Source organism: Urocitellus parryii, chromosome 9 (assembly GCF_045843805.1).
Source record: "Urocitellus parryii isolate mUroPar1 chromosome 9, mUroPar1.hap1, whole genome shotgun sequence".
NCBI classification, from domain to species: domain Eukaryota; kingdom Metazoa; phylum Chordata; class Mammalia; order Rodentia; family Sciuridae; genus Urocitellus; species Urocitellus parryii.
This window is the reverse complement of record NC_135539.1, coordinates 28,471,965-28,491,126: the sequence shown is the minus strand read 5'-3', so window position 1 is coordinate 28,491,126 and position 19,162 is coordinate 28,471,965. Positions and strand designations below refer to the sequence as shown.

Genomic DNA, 19,162 nt, shown 5'->3' with positions numbered 1-19,162 from the left:
ATCCAGGCACCAGGCTGACCCTGGGCTTCTCACCTGGGGCCAGCATAGACAGAGCCCAGTTGTACGTAACTGCTGCCTCTCCCCAGCAATCATGGGGGTGGGTTTTCCTAAGGAGAGGGCCTCCCTTCAGCTGGGAAAGGAGGTGCAAAGAGGCAGTGTCCCCAAAGCAGGGGTATAGGCAAGGCCTACAGAGAGCCAAGCTCTGCTCCTGTGTTGCAAATACCATCCCCCACAGTGGCCCCAGGGACGTGGCCTCTGTGCCCTTCTTACAGGGGTCTGATACACCACAGGTCTTTGCCAGTAGTCTCAAAGCACCCAGGACCATGTTTTCTGACTTGAGTGAGATACAAGTCTTTTAGAATTGCGTGCCTCGCTTGCTGCATGCCCAAGTACTTGGCACTTTAAATCAAGTTGCTTATGACTTACGTCTTAGCTGGGATTTTAGGATAGACAGTCCTAGCAGCTGAGGGGGCTGTTGAGCTCCTCTGTGTTCCTGGAATCATAGATGGACTCAGCCACAGTGTGGACGGGGTCGTGGGGAGCGGCAGGTCCTTTGAGTCCTCATCACTGTCCTTCAGAAGCCCCTGTCAGTTCTGCCTCTCCCCAGGTTGAGTCACAAAAGCTCACATGCAGCCCAAAGTCTGGCTCTTGAGCCCCCTGTGTCCACGGCCAGGCCCAGTTCTCCTGGTACCCTGACAGACATCACAGCTCAGCACTGCAGTACACTGGGGGCTGTGGGTGTTGTCCCTTGAGACGGCAGCACTAACTGGGAGCTGCGGCTCACTGCCACTGCCCCGCGTCACATCACAAGAAAGTATCCTACTACAAGTTGCTCACCTAGGAAGAGAGCCAAGCTCAAAACAAGCAGTTCTACCCGATACCACTGCTCTCGAAACAGCGAAGCCCACTAGTTTAAAGAAGGGCTGTTTGTGCTTTCTTCTGGGAAGATACCGCAGTCCCCAGAGACCTTGGCCGTGGGCTGCCTCCGTTGCCTGTCTGCACTTAGTGGCCTGAGCTGCTGCAGGGCCGTGTGCTCCTCCTGCCTGGTCTGCCATAGCCCCGAATCTGCGGCCCACCCCCTCCTCCAGGGTGGTCTTGAGTTTTGATGCCCAAGCAAGGTCTTCTCTAAGGAGACCGCCAGGTGGTCAGGTTGTAGGTGCTCTGTAGGCCAGGCAGCCTCCCCAGGCTTGTTTGCCCAAGATAAGAAATGCCATCAGAGGGAGGCAAGAGAGGTGCTGGGGCCTTCTTCACCAGCTGCCCCAGGCAGGCAGCACAGATGTCAGTGGATACTCTTCAGCTCTTGACAGAACTGTCTAAAATGTGCACATTCCAGTCCTAACCTTTTGATCAGAACCAGTCACAGGTCTTTAGAGGAGACTTGCAGCCACACCTGCTGTGATCTGTGTGCCGGCAGTAACAGCCCCAGCATGAGGACCAGAGCTGCCACACTTGCCCTGTTCTCAGCCTGGGGAGGCCTCTGAAGTCCTTGTGTTGTTCCTGTTTTTTTGTGAGAGGCTTATTAAGTTGCCCAGAGACACCCAGCTTATGCATGATGGCTGGGGGCTGCAGTCTCAGGCTGCAGAGTCAGTGCCCCTTCGCCTCCCTTCTTCTCTGTCCCTTCCACTCTCTGGCTCTGACCAGTGGCCAGTGTCCACGTCTGGCCTTGGTGGGCTCTACACTCTGCCACGTGTTTTGCTTCTCAGCCACACTGGATGTTCTCTGTGAGGGAGGGCTGTCACGTCAGTGCCTCCTGCCACTTGACTACAGGCAAGAGAATGGAATAATCACTTCTTTGGGAGCACCTTCTGAGAGTCTTTTGTGGGAAAATGAGTGCCTACTACCCCCCATTGGATTGTGACTGAGAAAACCATCATAATACATAAAGTTGGCGAGAAATCTTAAAGGGAACTAGGAGAGCAATCTTATGCAACAGAAAACAAATGCACAAGAGATTGTTGGCGAGGCAGCAGGAGACGGCACAGTGGACGTGGCTGCAGAGCGTCTGCGTCCTCAGGACAGCCTCTCACTGTGGATTCCAGAAGGGCGTCCCAAATTCCAGAATGGTCTGAATTAAGGACAGCCTAAAGGAGCACCTAGAAACTCTGCAGACAGGAAGGCACTGGCACCTCAGGAAGTGGAGTTCATGCCCCGGAAATGCATGGACTTGGAAATGCATGGACTGGCAGGGTCCTGCCCTGGGTTCTGCAGCATTTGCTGAGCTGCCCCAGCAGGCTCCCTTTGGAGGAGGCCAAAAGCACCTTTGTAGAAGGAAGTGCCCTCCACTGATCCACCCTATGCCAACAGCTCTTCCCAGCAAGAAAGCCTGGCAGGGCTGTGGACACCACTACACCTTGACAATGTGCTGTCCCTCCCTGCAGGACCATGGGGGCTATAGGGTCACTGGCAGGCCTCCCTGCAGGACTCAGGTCTCCTCTCAGGGAAACCCCTAATCACCCAGAAAACAGGTATCCAATCCCCAAATCCCAACATCCAGGGCTCCAGAAGCACAAATGCTCTCTTCCCAGTGCCTGCGTGATGTCAACGCTCAGCAGCAAAGAGCTTGTCTTGTTAGCAGGGGTCCCAGCCAAGGTGTCCCCAGCCGCTGTGCACACCAGCCTGCAGAGCACACTTGCTGAAAACACGCTGCTCTCTGAATGCTGGGCTCCCATCTGTGCCTCGGTTTGCTATTTCCTGGTATTTGGTCCAGAATAAAAGTCTCCTCGTTCTGTTTTCCACCTCAGGAAAGCTTTTTCCTTTCACCCTCAGTTTTATGTCAGAACGATGGCACCCAGGCTGTCGGCCTCCATGTGTGCAGGGTCGCCTCCCCACTCAGGAGCGTGTTCTTCAGGAGTGTGCTCGTTGACATCGTCTACCTACTTGCAGACGGAACCACTAATCAAATTCCTCTCTGTTTTCAGCAACTGGAAGAAAAGCTCAAAGGCCAGGCCGACTATGAGGAGGTGAAGAAAGAACTGAAGTGAGTATGGAAATGCCCGTGGGCCTTCCCACACGGGGCTCGCTGGGACCCTTTGCTAACAGGTCATGCAGCGTCAGGCAGCTGCCCGCACACAGACCAGGGCTCTGCCTCTGCAGTGTCCTGGGCCTGGCGCTGTGGATGTTTGCACTGGGGCCACTCCTGGAATTCTGTGGCCTTTTTGTAAGGCTTGGTGCACGTAAAGTATTCAGTGGGCTCACATTCAGGGAAATACCACCTTCATAGAAATGATCACCCTGGAGTTTGTCTCACAGGTATAAATCCCCTGAGCAGGCAGGTGAGGACGGGGATATTTTCCACTCGAAAGTGCACGTGGCCTCCCGCCACCAGGGCCTCCTCCTCCCAGACTCCATCCCCCTCTGAGGCCTCAGCTGGGAGCTGGTCATCCCCCAGTGCTGATACCCACCCTCAAGCTCAGTTCCCTGCTCGGGCCAGCTCCCTCCTGGACCCTGGAGCTCCCAGGTCCTAGCCTACCCCAGCCTACAGCCCTTGGTGCCCACAGTTCCCTTGACCTTTCCCTTGGTTTCCACCATTCTTTCTCACGCAGTGCTGCAGGGAAGTTGCCACGGTGTTCCCAGCGGCCTGCACAGATGCGTGGGTCTCACCGTGGTGTGGGGCCAGCCTCAGCAGCTCCGGGGTTCCATGGCCTCCTCTGCTCTACCCCAACTGCTCCCTGATGGGCCTCTGCACAGGTGCCCTAATCCTCTGCCTCATGGACTGTGCCAGCCACGTGCCAGAATCTCTCCTCCTCTCCTTGGGCTCCACCTCCCATCTCTCCAAGTGACCCCTCCACCTGGGCCTCTGTCCCCTCCTTCCCCCCTCCTGCCTGCTCCTTGGTTCTGTCAGCCACTCTCTGTCTTGCAGACATTTTCAGTTTCTCCTTTAAGTGGCCATCCCCCTATGTCCCCTGTTTTCTAACCGTTCCATTCCCTCAGGCCTCTTTGACCTTCTCTTTCTCACACCATCCTCCCGAACTCTGCTGTTCCCCTGGGCTCCTGTACCAGCACAGGTGACCCTTCTCAGGCTGCAGAAAACCTCTACTGGCACCTCTGGATGGACCTTTTGACCCTCTGTGGTTCTAGCCCCAGCAGTACTGCACTGCCCCCACCCCATTTCAGCTCAGGGACACATTTGACATGGTTGACTTAAAAATATTTAAAAAAAAAAAAAAGAAGAAGAAGAAGAAGAAGAAATTGGACCTTCTAGCTTTGAGCCAGTGTGTTGTGATGGCCTTGGCCAGTCCCTGCCCTCTCACCCTGGGATTTGGTCCTCCACCCCATCCTCTGGTACTGAGGCTTCTGGTCTGCCTGTCCATTCTCAGCAGCCCTCTGTTGCATCTGACCATGGCCCCCACCACTGCATCCGGGTCTGAAAGCTCCTCTTAGGGAACTTTTCTGCTGAAATGTGCTCTTGACCTCCCTCTTCCTGATAAACCAGGTGCCCTTGGACACAGGCCCAAGTCTCCTTCCCCTCCCTGTCCCAGCCCCACCTCCCACTGCCTCCACAGGCTGTGCCTTCTCTCCCGGGTCCACCCACGGGAGTGGCCTGTAAAACCTCCTGCTCCTCCTGCCAAGGCCACCCTGCTTCTTGCCTGCACATTTCCTTGGGTGTATGTAGGTCAGGACTCAGAAAATTCTGACTTTCCACAGTGCCAGGCACACAACAGGTGATTGAGAAATATTTGTTGAATATAAACGTAGAGATGTTCGTGTTTTCAGTACAGGTTGGGTATCCTTTGTTCGAATGCTTGAAACCAGGTGTATTCTGGATTTTGAATTCTGAAATATTTATATATACATACTGAGATACCTTGGGCAGGAGACCCAAGTCTAAATGTGAAATTCATTTGTTTCATACGCACCTTCTTTATGTAGCCCAAAGGTAATTTTATGCGATATTTTTAATAATTTTGGGCATGAAATTAAATTCCACAGCATGGAATTTGCCACTTGGGGCACTCAAAGGGTTCTGGTTTTCTGACTTAGGATGCTCAGCCTGTATGAACTTACGGACTGGCTTAGCCTTTCATCACACGATCCTAGAAGATGTCAAACAAGGGGCAGATGTGTGACTGTGAGTGCCATGAAGCCCTCTGAGGACAGAGGAATGTGTCCTGGCCACTCGTGACCTGTGCTGTGTGACCCGAGGGGTCCAGAATTCTTTTATTATTTTCAGTAACACAGGATAAAGTTACCAGCTGTCCCTCATCCCTGTGTTTGTTAATTACATGGCGAGGATCCCTGCAGAGGTACAGATGAACTAGGGGCTGACTCTTAACTGACCCATGGCCATGGCCAAGGGTGGCCTCCAGGCTCCGGGCCCTGTGCCCTGATGGCAGCATCCTCCCACGTTCTGGTGTCTGGATGACAATCTCGTGGGGCTTCAGATGGACGGAAGCTGGGCTCATGGCTGCAGGATGCCGGAGGGGCCTGTGGACTCACTGTATCCCTGCAAGTAGTGACCTCCCCAGTAGCCGGCCCACCCGGGCCGAGCACTTGGCAGCTCCCGTGGACCCCACAGACTCGCTTCCCCTTTCCTTCCTGGTCCTGGCAAAAAGAAAGGAATGGGAGAAACAGCAGTTCTGAGGGCCAGACCTCACTCAGCCCCAGCTTGTGGAGAGTCGGGAGCCCAAGTGACCGTAGGGTCAGAGCTGCCCAGGACAGGGGAGTGGCAAGCCTCCCATCACCACACCTTTGCCTCTGGGCTCCTTCCCAGATCTGGGGCTACAGAGGGGGTGCTCACCTGGCCTTTGAGCCATCTTGGTCTGTTTCCCCAGATCTCCAGTGGCTGCCTAGCAAGGACATGGGCAGTAGCCAGTGGGTAGTGAGTTCCCCTCTCTGGCTTCCTTGGGAGAACTTTCTTTCCCTTTAAGCTTTACAAATACATTCCACTCGCAGCAGCAACGTGATGTCTGTATTAAACTTTAAAATCCTGCTCGGCACAGACCTGGTGTGACTCCATATGGAATGATTTACATGCTGGGCAAAAAAGTTTCGCTAGCCAACTGCTAGTTGAATACTAGTTACTCTAGAGACATTATCAGATTAAATTCCTGCCAGGGACACTGTTCAAGCTGTCAGTTCCTTGTTCCTGGAGAGCAGGAGATGGTGGTGCTGATGCTCTCCAGTGTGGCAGATCAAAGGTCGGAGTAGAAAACAGTGTCTTGTCTTGCTCTTTCAGTATCCTGAAGTCCATGGAGTTCGCGCCGGCTGAGGGAGCTGGGACGCAGGTACGCCTCTCCATTCCTGCTCAGGGCCCATGACACTGCACTGCCCCCCCCCCATGTGAGGCCTCTCACTTACCTCCAGGAGTCGTTCTTCAAGAAACTTCAGGCCACTGAAAGCAGACAATCCTTAATTAAAAGGAGCAAGTTAGCACTTTGCAGACAGCTGACTGGTGCCAGTGAGGTGTGGTCTCACCTGGGTGGGCCCTGAGGACAGGGACAAGAAGCCCCCTGGGCGGCCCTGCGGTTCAGTAGTGGAGCACTGAGCAACCTGAGGCCTGAGATCCCTTCCCAGCACCCATAAGTCCACAAGTAAAACCACTTCAGGTTGAGCTGGAGATCAACCTCCAGTAGGTGGGCTCAGGCGCAGTCCCTGTGCACCGCCCCAGAAGGTGTGGGGGCTGGGTGACAGCAGCAGCCTGTCATCTGTAGCCGCCTACAATTCACATAGTGAAGCTGGATACCTCTGCTCATGCCTTAATCCAGCTGCTCAGGTGGCTGAGGCAGGAGGGTCTGAGCCAAGGCATTGAGGTTCAGCCATAGCAACACAGGGAGACCCTAAAAATTCATTTTTTTAAATTACAACATAAGTGGAATCTTGCTCCTAATTCCCAGAAGACAGCACACGTCGTCATGGCTGGCACAAGAAAGTTGACAATTGCTTTCTCACAGCGGTTGTGCCCCAGTCCTGCTGCTGATTGAGGCCCCAGCTTAGACTGCTGGAGTTTGGGGACAGAATAGAGAATGACTAATTGTCTAGAAGCCAGATGAGCCTAGGAAGAAAAACTGCCTCACCAGAAATTCACTCTTTCTTCAAGGGGGCGTGAAGGTGTTCAGCGCCCTTTGAACACCTTGAAAGGTGGGGGTCCGTGGGGAGCAGGGGGCGGGTCCCGGGCCTCGGGAGACTGGCCCCGTGGTGAGCCCTGCTCTGCCCCGTCCAGGATGCAGCCAAGCCCCTGGAGGTGCTGCTGCTGGAGAAGAGCCGCTCCCTGCAGTCGGAGAACACGGCGCTGCGCGTCTCCAACAGCGACCTGAGCGGTAGGTGCGCGGGGCCTCACGTGCGGTGCTTGGTTCGCTTCCAGGGGTCGAGGAAGCCGAGGGTGACCGTGAGTCGGGGCTCATGCATGGCGGGGGCGCAGCCGGCTGAGGAGAGCCCCGCCTGAGCCCGTGTGTTGGGCGTCCCCACCCTGCGACACGATGCGCGCGCACGGCGAGCTGCGGAGGGCAGCTGGGGTAGCGTTGCGAGATCCTGGAGGGGCGGCCGAGGACGCTGCTTTCCGGTCTTTTCCTAGTGGTGCTGCGATCCGGCCAGGGCAGAATCGAGCGCGACCTCTCTCGGGGGTCTCCAGGGGCTGCTCAAAGGGCCACCCGCCCTCCTAGGCTCAGTGGCGCTTTTCTTCCTTTGTCAGGTTTTCCTTGGGGACGTGTCCCCCATCCTTAGCCTTTCTTTGCTGGTCCCAAAGTGGTGGCGTCACTGACTGTGCTTCTGGTTTGGCAGCTGGTAAACCGTGTAAAGGTTCTGGGCTCCGATGCTATTGCGTTCTTACATGTGCGTGCCTTCGATCGAGTGGACTCGGTGCGGTGCATTCGCCTCAGAGCGTGGTGGGCGCGACCCCACTGTCCCCGAGTGTCAGTGTTTGCTGCTCCTCAGGCAGGGCCCTCGGGGTAGCGTGAGTGCGACCTGTCGACTTCCCTGTGTGTTACCGGCTCCTTGTCACTCTAGCAGTTTGAACTGTTGTCGAGGGGATTCTCCAGGCTGCAACGTACAAGAAAGGCGCAAACATGAATGCATGTGGCTTGTGTTGGGGGGCCGTGTTTGGCTGATTACAAATTCAATCGAAAACAAACCAACACACCTCATTGGCCCTTGTAAAATCTGCACTTTTTTTTTCCCTTTTGTGGGGCAAACTTTGCATTCTGGTCTTGGTTTTTTTTCCCTTTTGAATCCCCCATAATGCATTCTGTTTGCCCTTCCTTGTAGGGTCAGCCAGGAGAAAAGGGAAAGACCAGCCTGAGAGTCGGCGCCCTGGACCCTTGCCGGCCTCCCCTCCTCCTCAGTTGTCCCGCAACGTGGGGGAGCAGGCTTCCAATACTAATGGTACACACCAGTTCTCACCAGCGGGGTTAAGTCAAGACTTTTTCAGCTCATCCCTGGCAAGCCCCAGCCTGCCCCTGGCTTCTACAGGAAAATTTGCACTAAACTCTCTCCTCCAGCGGCAGCTCATGCAGTCCTTCTACTCCAAGGCCATGCAGGAAGCAGGAAGCACAAGCATGATTTTTTCAACAGGTCCATACAGCACAAACTCCATATCTTCCCAAAGTCCATTACAACAAAGCCCAGACGTAAATGGCATGGCCCCATCCCCCAGCCAGTCAGAAAGTGCTGGGAGCGTCTCCGAGGGCGAGGAGATAGACACTGCAGAAATCGCCCGACAGGTCAAAGAGCAGCTGATCAAGCACAATATCGGACAGCGCATTTTCGGACATTATGTCTTGGGACTGTCTCAAGGGTCTGTGAGTGAGATCCTGGCCCGGCCGAAGCCATGGAATAAGCTGACCGTCCGCGGCAAGGAGCCGTTCCACAAGATGAAGCAGTTCCTCTCAGACGAGCAGAACATCTTGGCTCTTCGCAGCATCCAAGGCAGACAAAGAGGTGAGAGCCACGCTGGGGTTGGCGCCTGTGAGCGAGCCCGTCACAAGGCTGTGTGTGTGTGCGTGTGTGTCTGTGCGTGTGACAAACATCTGTGCATCACATCAGGTAAAACTCTTTGCAGAGGTACCATTTCCAGAGCTCAAGGGAGGACCGGCATGAGCTAAGCCATTAGACTGGGGAGAGCTGGCCTTGGAAACCGCTCAGCACCTTCTTAGTGAATTTAGTGTTCCGCTGCTACACACTGACCTGGAGGGAATTATGTTACAACATCCGGCAGCTTAGTGGCCTGGTGCAATTGGCCTTGGGCACTGGGCTTCCACTGGGAGCAGCCCCTGGAGCCGTTGAGCCCCATAGCAAACAGCCCCATAGCAGCAGCAGTGACCAGGCCCTGTCCTTGCAGCACTGGCTGTGAGTCCAGCCTATGGAAGCTGCCTCTCTCCTCTTCCTGCCCATCAGGGAGGACCTGTCCTGTGGTCACCTTATGTCCCATTAGTCATTTTTCTAGCACCATGACCAAAACATGCCTGCCAAGAGCAACATACTCAGCAGTTTTACTCAAACACCTTTCCTACCCTGCCTTTCATACAAAGATTAAAAAGCCAGTCTCATCCTAATAAGAGGAGTTCTTTCCCTCTTTAGGGACAGGAAGTCCCTGTGCCAATTCAACAGTGATACAAGGTGAGGACTTTATCAGCCTCATTTGAAACACTCTGACATGTAGACTCAACCAGAAGGGAGACAGTCCAAGCAACATCCATGTGCCCCACGAATGCCAAGCACCCTAGTGATGTTAACCAAGTGTCTCTGGACAGTGGCTGCAAGGCTCGGTCCTGGGCTGGCGGGTGATGTGCTTGGAGGCAGCTCTCCCTCCCTTAGGCCCTCTGGGTGGCAATATCTTGCCACTACTTAGGTCTGTTAGCCTCCTCTTGCAGGTGAGCAGTGGCCTCTACGGGCCGGTCAGCCAGGGAAGGGCCTGTTAGAAGTTTCTTGTAGCTCCCGAGTTGCACAGGAAGCCCAGAGCCCTCTCTTTAGCAACAGGCGGCTCAGATTTCATGTCACGCAGCCATGTCGTCGACGCCACCATTCCCCTGATTGTTTTGTTCTTACCGCACTTGTTTTTCAACAGAGAATCCAGGCCAGAGCCTGAACAGACTATTTCAGGAAGTACCGAAACGAAGAAATGGGTCTGAAGGTATGTCGCAGGCAGGTGTTTCTCTTTGCAGTCAGTAACCTAGGAAGCAGCATGTCCTTAGCTGTGCATTTGGGTTAAAACTGTGCAGTGTCATTCTGGCCTGGAACCTGATGGAAAAACAGCTAGTAAGTATAAAACAAAGCACGGGTTCAGATGCCCAGCAGCCCCCTCCTCCTGAGCTGCCTGCGCTCTACTGAGCCAGACCACGTGAGAAGGGGTGTCCCCAAGGTTAGTCCCCAAGCACCAGCCCCCCTTGATTCCAATTCCACTGTACCTGTTTTCTCAGAAGCAGGAGGAAGAATAATAGTTACTGCTCTGAGAAAAATCAGGTGATCACATCGAGCCAGTACTGCTGCTTCCCGCAACTTTTAACTCAAATATGTCAAAAGTCCCATGTGGTGGACAGGTTCCAAATGCAGTTGGTTGTCCTGTGGGCCTGGGCAAGCCAACCCCCTCCTGGCTCCTGGGAGTCGAATAGTTAATGGGGCTTCGTCCTGTGATGTTCTTGCTTTTCAACGGTATACTGTGGAGCTTCATGTAGAGTCAGGTGATGAACAAGTAAAATGCCTGGGCAGCTTCCAGGGGACCTGTGGCCAGCCCCGGGCCTCAGCCGCTCAGGGCATCTGCGTGTGTGGCTGCTCTGTGAGCACCACCCTGTGACTGTAACAACATGGTCTTGTCCTTTAGGAATCTGCAGCCTTCTCTCCTTGTCTGTAAATTTCCAAAAAAGACAGTGTGTGGTCATAGATCCAAAAAAAGTTCAAGTTCAGCCTTGTGGCTCTTCACCTGGTGCATCTGAATGATTGATGGAGGCTCAGCCTCCACCCTTTTCCGTCCTTCCCTGTTTGGGAAAAATAATACAGAGACCAAATATAGTCCCAAGCCAAAGCAGTTGTTGGAGATGCTTTTAAATGACTCATGAAAATATTGCCTTAGAATATATCGTCTTTTTTTGTAGTGCTTTAAATGGTCTGTTCTCCCCTGGTACCACCCCCAGCTCCCCCACCCCCGGGCGACATCCAGCTCAGGTGATGTAGGAGCCCAGGAGGCAGGTTCGGCAGGAAGCCTCCTGCCCAGCAGCTGGGTACAGCTGTGAGGTCGCGCTCCTGCCAGTGCAGGCTGCGGGAGGCCACGCCTGCCTCCTCACGTCACCAGCCTCAGCTCGGGCCCGTTATCAGAATGTCTTCTTGCAGCTCTGATCTTGCACACAGAGTCTGGATCTGATGTCATTGCTGTGGCTTCTCCCCACAGGTAACATCACCACCCGCATCCGAGCCTCTGACACTGGTTCCGATGAAGCAATCAAGTCCATCCTGGAACAAGCCAAGAGGGAGCTTCAAGTACAGAAAACTGGTATGGTCCCGCTTCCTCAGCCTCCATCTTCCCAGCTTAATTAAAAGACCCGTCTTGAGCGTCGTGGTCAGCAGTAATTCACTCTCTAAATAGTAGCCTGCATGTCTTCACGCATTTGGTGTGTGCAGAGAGGAGCCGGTCAGCGGTCCATCAGGCGCCAGATTACCCCACTTCTTTTAATGTCATTCTCAAGAATGACTCAAGAAGTCCCTCTGGCCTGGAATCTGCTCAACTTAAACCTGCAGGCAGGCTGTGTCAGACTCCCTCTCCTCAGTGCAGGGTGGGCCTTGGTCACTGGGCCCTCCATCACGCTGGAGCCAGTGCAGCTGAAGCAGAGTGGGCGACAAGAAGCCCTCCCAGCTGCAGACCTTGAGTGACTGACAGGAGCCACCGCCCCTGGGGTGGGGTCCACTCTGCCACCTGCCTCCAGACTGGGAGCCCGTGAAGCGTGTCCTCTGAGAGGACCAAGCCTGTTCCAGCTTTTCTCTGGCTGAGCCTTGAATGTCAGGGAGGTGCTCCATGCTGCGGCAGAGGAGAGGAGGGAGTCCCCTTCCCATGCCACCCATTCTGACCCATGAACCCCGCTCTGCAGAGCACCGCCCCCACAACCTGCCTCAGGGTCCCGCCAGGCTGAGCTGTGACAGCTGAGCATGGGCTCCCCCGCTGGCTCCTGGCCTGGTCACTCAGCCTTCCTCTCCACAGCACATTCAGCTCAGTGCTCCCTCCTGAGGCCCAGGCCCGGGCTGGGCATGTCCCCTGCCTTCTGCTCAAGCAGAGTCCTCAGAACCCCGAGGACAAATGTTGTCATCCCATTGTTCCTGATTAAGCTCAGCCTCAGTTAAAATGGTTTGCCCAAGTTCATCAGAGGACAACTTGATGGAAACTCTGGTTTCTCAAGTCCAGTGCCATCCGCCTTCTGCTAAAGGCCCCCAGAGAGAGAGGACACCATCCTGGCAGTGGATGAAACTTTCAGTCCAGCATAGACCTTGCTCTGGCCAGAGTGGAGCCGGGAGCCTGTGTCACTACAGTAGCTAGAGGGCCAGGGTCTTCAGCAGGGCAATATCACAGGGCCAAGAGGAAAGAAGGCCCAGGGCACAGTGGGCACCCTTCATCACCCACTCCTCCCCACCCCACAGTCCCTTCATCTATGGTGCCATCTGGCCCTCCTGAGCTGGAGAAGGGCCGTCTCACAGGTCAGGAGTTGTCGCTGGCCAGGCGCAGTGGTGCCCACCTGTAATCCCAGCTATTTGGGAGGCTGAGGCAGGAGGATCACAAGTTTGAGGTCAGCCTGGGCAACATCACAAGACCCTGTCTGAAAAATTTTTAAATTAGGCACTGTTGTAGTTTAGTGTCAGGGTGTGTGCCCGGCATGCGCAAGTCCCTGGGTGTAGTGCTCAGGACCAAAGAAAGATATCCTTACAGTTACTTTGACATCCCTAGGCTTCCTTTAAAGCAGAAAGGATTACCCCCTTCAAAGCTATTAGGATTCCTCTCCTAAAAGGTGCACGATTCAGGGAACATGGGACAGAGCCAGGGACCTCCTGAAGAGCACCCTGTCCAATGGCTCTCAGCCAGCACTGCCACCCACAGTCCCCGGGAGCCAATGGTCTACAGACACTGGGCCGGCCCCACACCTGCTTCCACCAGACACCAGGAGCAGCCCAGGCACACACATTTTAGGGAGCCCGAGTTGGTCGTCCATTTGGTCCATCGGCCATTCCACACACACACATGTTGAGGCCCACCGATGCCTTAGGACTTCTCCAGGTTTCTGGGCCAGCAACTTCCCCTGAAATGCACTGCCACCCCTGCCACTGCCCCTTGGTGAGGTTCACAGCTGTGGCCACTGACCTCTGGGAGACCCTGGTCCTGGCTACAGTCGCAGCAGCCGTGCGTCTGGAGTTGGACAGACCCCAAGACCCGTGGGACAGCTCCAGAGAGTTCATGTCAAGTTTAAGATTCCCCAAGAGAAGGAGCCCAGAAGGGCATGTCCCCAAGTGTCTCAGGCCTCCCCCTTGGTCACACTGTGGTAGAACTCCAGCTGTGTGTGGCAGAGGCCAGCAGGCGGTGGAGCCAGAGTGCTGGTCTTGGATGAGATACACAGACGTCACACTAACCCGAGGGTGTGGGGAACGTGGCCGTGTGGTCCCACTGTGTGGGCACTGGGTGGGGGTCAGAGGAGTGACGGCAGAGCCGGGGCAGGCCACCACAACTTCACCCCTGTGCTTGCCTCGCCCAGCAGAGCCAGCCCAGCCGTCTTCCGCATCCAGCAGCGGGAACTCTGACGATGCCATCCGCTCCATCCTGCAGCAAGCCCGCCGGGAAATGGAGGCCCAGCAGGCCGCCCTAGACCCTGCCTTAAAACCAGCGCCGCTGTCCCAGCCTGACCTCGCCCTCCTGACCCCCAAGCTCCTGTCAGCCGCACCCATGCCCACCGTGCCCGGTTACTCTCCTCTCGCCATCTCCCTGAAGAAGACGCCCACCGCCCCCGAGGCCAGTGCCCCGGCCCTGCCCAGTGCCCCAGCCCTCAAAAAGGAGGCCCAGGATGTGCCCGGGCTGGACCCTCAGGGAGCAGCTGATGCTGCACAAGGGGTCCTGAGGCACGTGAAGAGCGAGCTGGGCCGCGGCAGCGGGTGGAAGGACCACTGGTGGAGCCCAGTACAGCCTGAGAGGAGAAACCCCCCTTCCTCCGAGGAGCCGAAAGCCGAAGAAACTGGGGGCGGGAGAGAAAGGGTCAGTGGCCAGCCCAGGGCCGAGCGCAGCCAGCTCCCAGGACCTTCGTCATCATCAGAGTGCTGGAAAGAGTGGCCAAGTGCCGAGTCCCCGTACTCCCAGAGCTCAGAGCTGAGCGTCGCTGGAGCCAGCCGCAGCGAAACACCCCAGAACAGCCCCCTGCCATCCTCCCCAATCGTGCCCATGGCAAAGCCCGCGAAGCCCTCAGTCCCTCCGCTGACCCCTGAGCAGTACGAGGTCTACATGTACCAGGAGGTGGACACCATCGAGCTCACCCGGCAGGTCAAGGAGAAGCTGGCCAAGAATGGCATCTGCCAAAGGATCTTCGGGGAGAAGGTAAGGAATTCCACTGGAACCGGGTTCCCATTCCTTCTTGTGGCTCAGGACTAGTGCCCACCCTAGAGGATGGCCACCACCATCATAATTGACCACACACCATGTGCTTCCCACTCAAACCACAGAAGCCAGCTAGCAGCTGTTCCTTGCCTGGGTTCCACATGCCAAGCCCTGTCGTGGCCGGGTCTGGGCTCGGCCTCACTGTACCCTCCTCTGGGCCTCTCACTACTCCGGGGGTGGGTGGAAGTACGAAGCTAAGGCTCGAGGAAGGTAGCACCTCCACTGCCAGGTGGAGCCAGGTGGCACCTTTGCAGGCTATTTTGACTTAAACAAGGTCTGATCTGGGCAGGTCACACAGAGGGCCAACAGCCTGCAGAGAGCCTCAGCGGACTTAATAGAGAAACCTGCATGAAGCGTAGGTCTTCCTTTCTGCTGCAGCTTGAAAGGCACTTGGATACCGTCCTGCCAGGGACAACTTGCCCAAGAATACACCCCTGTGGGGGCACCAGCAAACTGCCAGGGCCTGCCCTTATTTCCACATTGTTCCTCCCCGGTTCGTGGAAATGGGATCATCTGTGAGTGGGCTTCTAGACCTTTCTGTTCTTGGCACCACCCTGGTGACAGAATCTGGATGGTGGGGATTTACCACCATCTGTAGCAGCAGCTTAGATCAGGTAGTGATGGAGTGCTGGCCACAGCTGGCCGCCCCGCCCACCCCACCTTGCCTTCAGCCCACGGGTTGCAGGGTATCACACTGTCTGTCCCTACAACAGCTGAGAGTGAACTCTTCTCTTCACCCTGATTTTGCAAAGGTGATGGGGACACATAGAAATGGGGATGGGAATCCAAAGTCCCTTGAGATTTCTAGTTCAGTGTAGTAAAAATATCGTTCAAGAACATTTAAATAGACATTTGTGCTCAAGCCTTAAATTTAGCAGAGACTTAATGGTGTGGGGCTTGTTTGGCCCATGAGTGCAGTTTATTCTGGAACTTGAGAACTTTTTGAAAGAATGATGGGATGCAGCCCCTGAATATCCCTGGGCTGCATCTGTGTCCTGGGGGGGTGTGGTGCCCATGCATATGTATGGCCATATGGGAGCAGAAGACTCGGTGTGTGCTGGCTCATCCGTAGTCTGCCACGAGTGTCCCTCCCACACCGGCTCCCCGGCCCCGCCGACTCACCTCTGCCCCGACCTGTGAGCAGGGTGTGACGAGGGAGACTGGCCCTTTCTAAGTGCCATCCCGGCTCGGCATTAACAAAGCAGCCTGCCTTCCCTGTCCCTCCGGCACCCCCACTCCTGCCTCTCAGGCCCTCTGCCCAGTACCCTGCTTTTCCTGTGGCCCCCAGAGAGCCTTCTTTCCAGTGCTTCCTCCTGTGTTGGGGGACAAGCCTCCCATCCCAACCACCTGTTCCTGGGAGCTGACTGGAGATGACCTGTCCAGAGCCCCACCCCATGCCAGCTCATTAGCCCCCCAGGGATCTTACAAAACTTGTTCCCCTGGCCATCACCGTCCACCAGGCCACGGCACTGTGCTCACCGCACCACCCCCACCATGTGTGTATCACACTACTGCCCGAGCACCCACCACCGTGTCTTTCTGGTTCCACTACAGGTGCTGGGCCTGTCCCAGGGCAGTGTGAGTGACATGCTGTCCCGGCCGAAGCCCTGGAGCAAGCTGACCCAGAAGGGCCGGGAACCCTTCATCCGGATGCAGCTGTGGCTGAACGGCGAGCTGGGCCAGGGTGTGCTGCCCGTGCAGGGCCAGCAGCAAGGGCCAGGTGAGGCGGCTTGCTGGAGCAGGCTGGGAAGGAAGGGTCTGCGGGGAGGCGGCCAGCCCCCTTGTGAGGGCCAGGAAGGGACCAGCTCCCCATCAGCTGTTGGCTGCCCCCGAGGTGGAGAGCACACCCCTCCTCCAAACCTGTTGCCACGGGACTGAGCGGGTTTTTAGGAGCAAAAAGATGGTGCCTGGCTAATTTTATAAGCAGCAGAAAATGAGTTGCCAATTAAGAAAGTGCTGTTGATACATAAATACAGGTAAAGTCAAGTGGCTAAATCAGGGATCGGAAAGAAAAGCAGCCACAGGCACAGCAGCAAGTGCCCCAGGCACCGACTCCTCCTGCTCCCAGCCCAGGACCTGGCTCTGGTGGGCAGCATTCTCCAGGCCTAACGACCCTGTCCTGTCCCGGCCGGGCCCTGGCATGAGCTGTGAGAAGCCAGCCTCCTCCAGGCCGGGCCTCCTCTGCTCCCCTGCCTCAGCCCACTCAGCTAGGAGGCTCTGCTGGCCGCCCTCCCCTAACACCCCTTTCCCTTCTTCTCCAGCCCTCCACTCGGCGACATCTCTGCAGGACCCGCTCCAGCAGGGCTGCGTGAGCTCAGGTAACAGCCCGCTTCTCTCAGTCCCTGCAAAATGTTCCTCTGCTTCCCCTGGTCTCCCTCTTCCCATCTGGGCCCAGCAGGTCCGTGGCCTGCCCTTGTGAGTCGGAAATATACTCCCCTGGCCACCACCTCCTGTCCTCTGTCATGAGAATCCCATCAGGGGAGTCATTAGGAAGCCACCTCTGGGATCCGCTTTCCCACTAGAAGGCGTTGAGATCCCTCAGCCCGCTGCAGGCGGCAGCGAGAGTTCCCCGTTGGTCCTGTGTACTGCCATGCGGTTGTGCCAGTTCCTGTTGCTGTCACTTACAGGGCATTTTGGTTATTTCTGGATTTTGACTATTATAAGCCAAGTTGTTATGGATGGTAAAAAGAGAGAAAGGGACCAGCTGGGTGGGGGGGGTCGCCGAGCCATCCTCCACTCCCTGCATTCCACCATAGTCCGTCGGCGTCCAGACCCGGAGCCCCATGTCTGGGGCTGGGGACAGAGTCAGGGACAGGTTCCACATGCAGTGCTTCCCATCTAATAGGAGGAGAGAGGGTGCAGGCATCACATTCCAGCAGGGCTGAGGCAGGGGACATCCCATCTCGTTCTCGGGAGGCCTCTGGGCAGCCTGTGAGAGAGACATCAGGGCACGAGGAGTGGGACGACTGGGAAGAGAAGGCCCTGGGAACAGCTCATGCTGCGACTTGGTGGAGCAGCGGAGGGGCCTGGGAGGTACAGGGAGGGCAGGGGAGGAGCAGGGAGGTAGCAGGGGAAGAGCAGGCTGATGAGCGCAGGCCTCCTCTTGGCTCAGGAGAGCCTCCAGTCAGAAATCTTATTTCCACCCTGAGGACTCCTGTCCGCCACTGCCCTGCCTGACCTCTGCTCCAGGCTCCCTCTGGTCCCCCAGCAGCTCTCCTGCGCCAGGCCCACGGCGTAGCTGAGTTCTCACCCAGCTTCAGGGAACAGCCGGCATCCGGAGCAGTTCTTTTTTCTTTATTTATTTTTCTAAATATGCTGATTAGTCTCCATATCCCATTGATTCATTGAAAACACAAACAAAGCTAAGTGAGGAGTGTGAAGCCGCCAGCTTGCGGGGAGGTTTACGAGGGGACACATGTGCAGCGAGGGGAACAGCTGGTCGCCTCCACAGTGGCTGCCGCGCGATCCCAGCCCACGCACAGATGCAGCCAGAGCCGGGCAGCAGCACCGGGTTCCCACTGGAGCTTCATGTGGGTTGTAGATGTCCTGATCTGGCTTGTCCACAGTGAGGGACAGAAGGCCACGCCTCATCCACGCCGTCCTCCTGCAGAAGGATCAGGTGTGAATGCTTTACGTCAGCCAGTTTGTTAGCCATTACTGAGGACTCCTGCCCTGCCACCTTGCATTCGGGATTGGCAAGGCAGTGATGCGCCTCGGCTTCATGGACGTTTGTGGAAAATCAGCCTTGCCTCCCACTTCCACAGGAAGTTGGCTTCCCCTTCAACTCCCGAGAGCCTTTGCTGCCCTGTCAGAGCAGGGCTGGATGTGGCAGGTGGGGACATCACTTTCTAGATCAAAACCTCGTTTTCCTAAATAAAACATGAGGTCTCCATGGCCCTGGTCTCTTAGGATCCATGCAGAACCTTCTCCCTGTCTGAACACGTCCTACGAAGCGCTTACCCTGCTGCAGCAGAACGCTGCCTCGTGGGGACCTTCGCAGGACAGCTACGTTCCTCACACTGCGCTCCCGAGGAACGCAAGTGACATTTATAAAATACCGAGTTACTTTATAGAATAAAGTCATTTAACACTCTTGGGGCATCTGCAGATTGGAGAAGGGAGGGAGGGAGGCAGGAACCTGCAGAGAACCATGTGGCAGAATCACCCCTGGCTCTTACACAAGGGCCCGGCCCCTCCTAGTGCCACCGGTCAAGAGGAGAGAGACCTCAGGCCCCAGCACTCCTAGGGAGGCCATCAGGAAAAATAGCAATTAACAGCCACCACAGAGAAAAACGGGAAAGCACTTGTCCTACTGCCGGAGACGAAGCTTTTACATCATGGGGTAACCGCAGAAGCCTGTCTTGGCCAGGGAGCCAAGGAGGGGCTTGTCAGGATGAAGACTCAGGCCCGCTGTGTGTGTCGGGATCAGAACTGGGAGATGCTGGTCTCCCTTGTCTGAAATGTCTTCATCCATTTTGTCTTTTCAAGAGAGTTTCTGGAAATTAAAGTACCTCTGCTCACAGTATACAGAACTTAGATTCAAACCTGGGACCGCCTGTTTCCGAGCAGTTGATGAATCCCTGGATGAATCCCTGGGCTAAACGACTCTAGGCTCTT

The 19,162-nt window shown here is 55.9% G+C and overlaps 1 protein-coding gene across 8 annotated transcripts in view; it reads left to right on the top strand.

Moving 5' to 3' along the window:
- Cux1 (cut like homeobox 1) overlaps window positions 1–19,162 on the top strand; it is a 317,234-nt gene that overhangs the window by 246,784 nt on the left and 51,288 nt on the right. For 4 of the 8 annotated variants that reach the window (XM_026396845.2, XM_026396844.2, XM_026396843.2 and 1 more), the window contains exons 12-20: window positions 2,919–2,977; window positions 6,176–6,224; window positions 7,160–7,256; window positions 8,200–8,871; window positions 9,998–10,063; window positions 11,315–11,416; window positions 13,656–14,485; window positions 16,100–16,265; window positions 16,807–16,863. In XM_026396845.2, the coding sequence (XP_026252630.2) occupies window positions 2,919–2,977; window positions 6,176–6,224; window positions 7,160–7,256; window positions 8,200–8,871; window positions 9,998–10,063; window positions 11,315–11,416; window positions 13,656–14,485; window positions 16,100–16,265; window positions 16,807–16,863 (2,098 nt within the window). The remainder of the gene's footprint in view (window positions 1–2,918; window positions 2,978–6,175; window positions 6,225–7,159; window positions 7,257–8,199; window positions 8,872–9,997; window positions 10,064–11,314; window positions 11,417–13,655; window positions 14,486–16,099; window positions 16,266–16,806; window positions 16,864–19,162) is intronic. The other 4 variants (XM_026396850.2, XM_026396849.2, XM_026396847.2 and 1 more) reach the window with 1 other exon arrangement.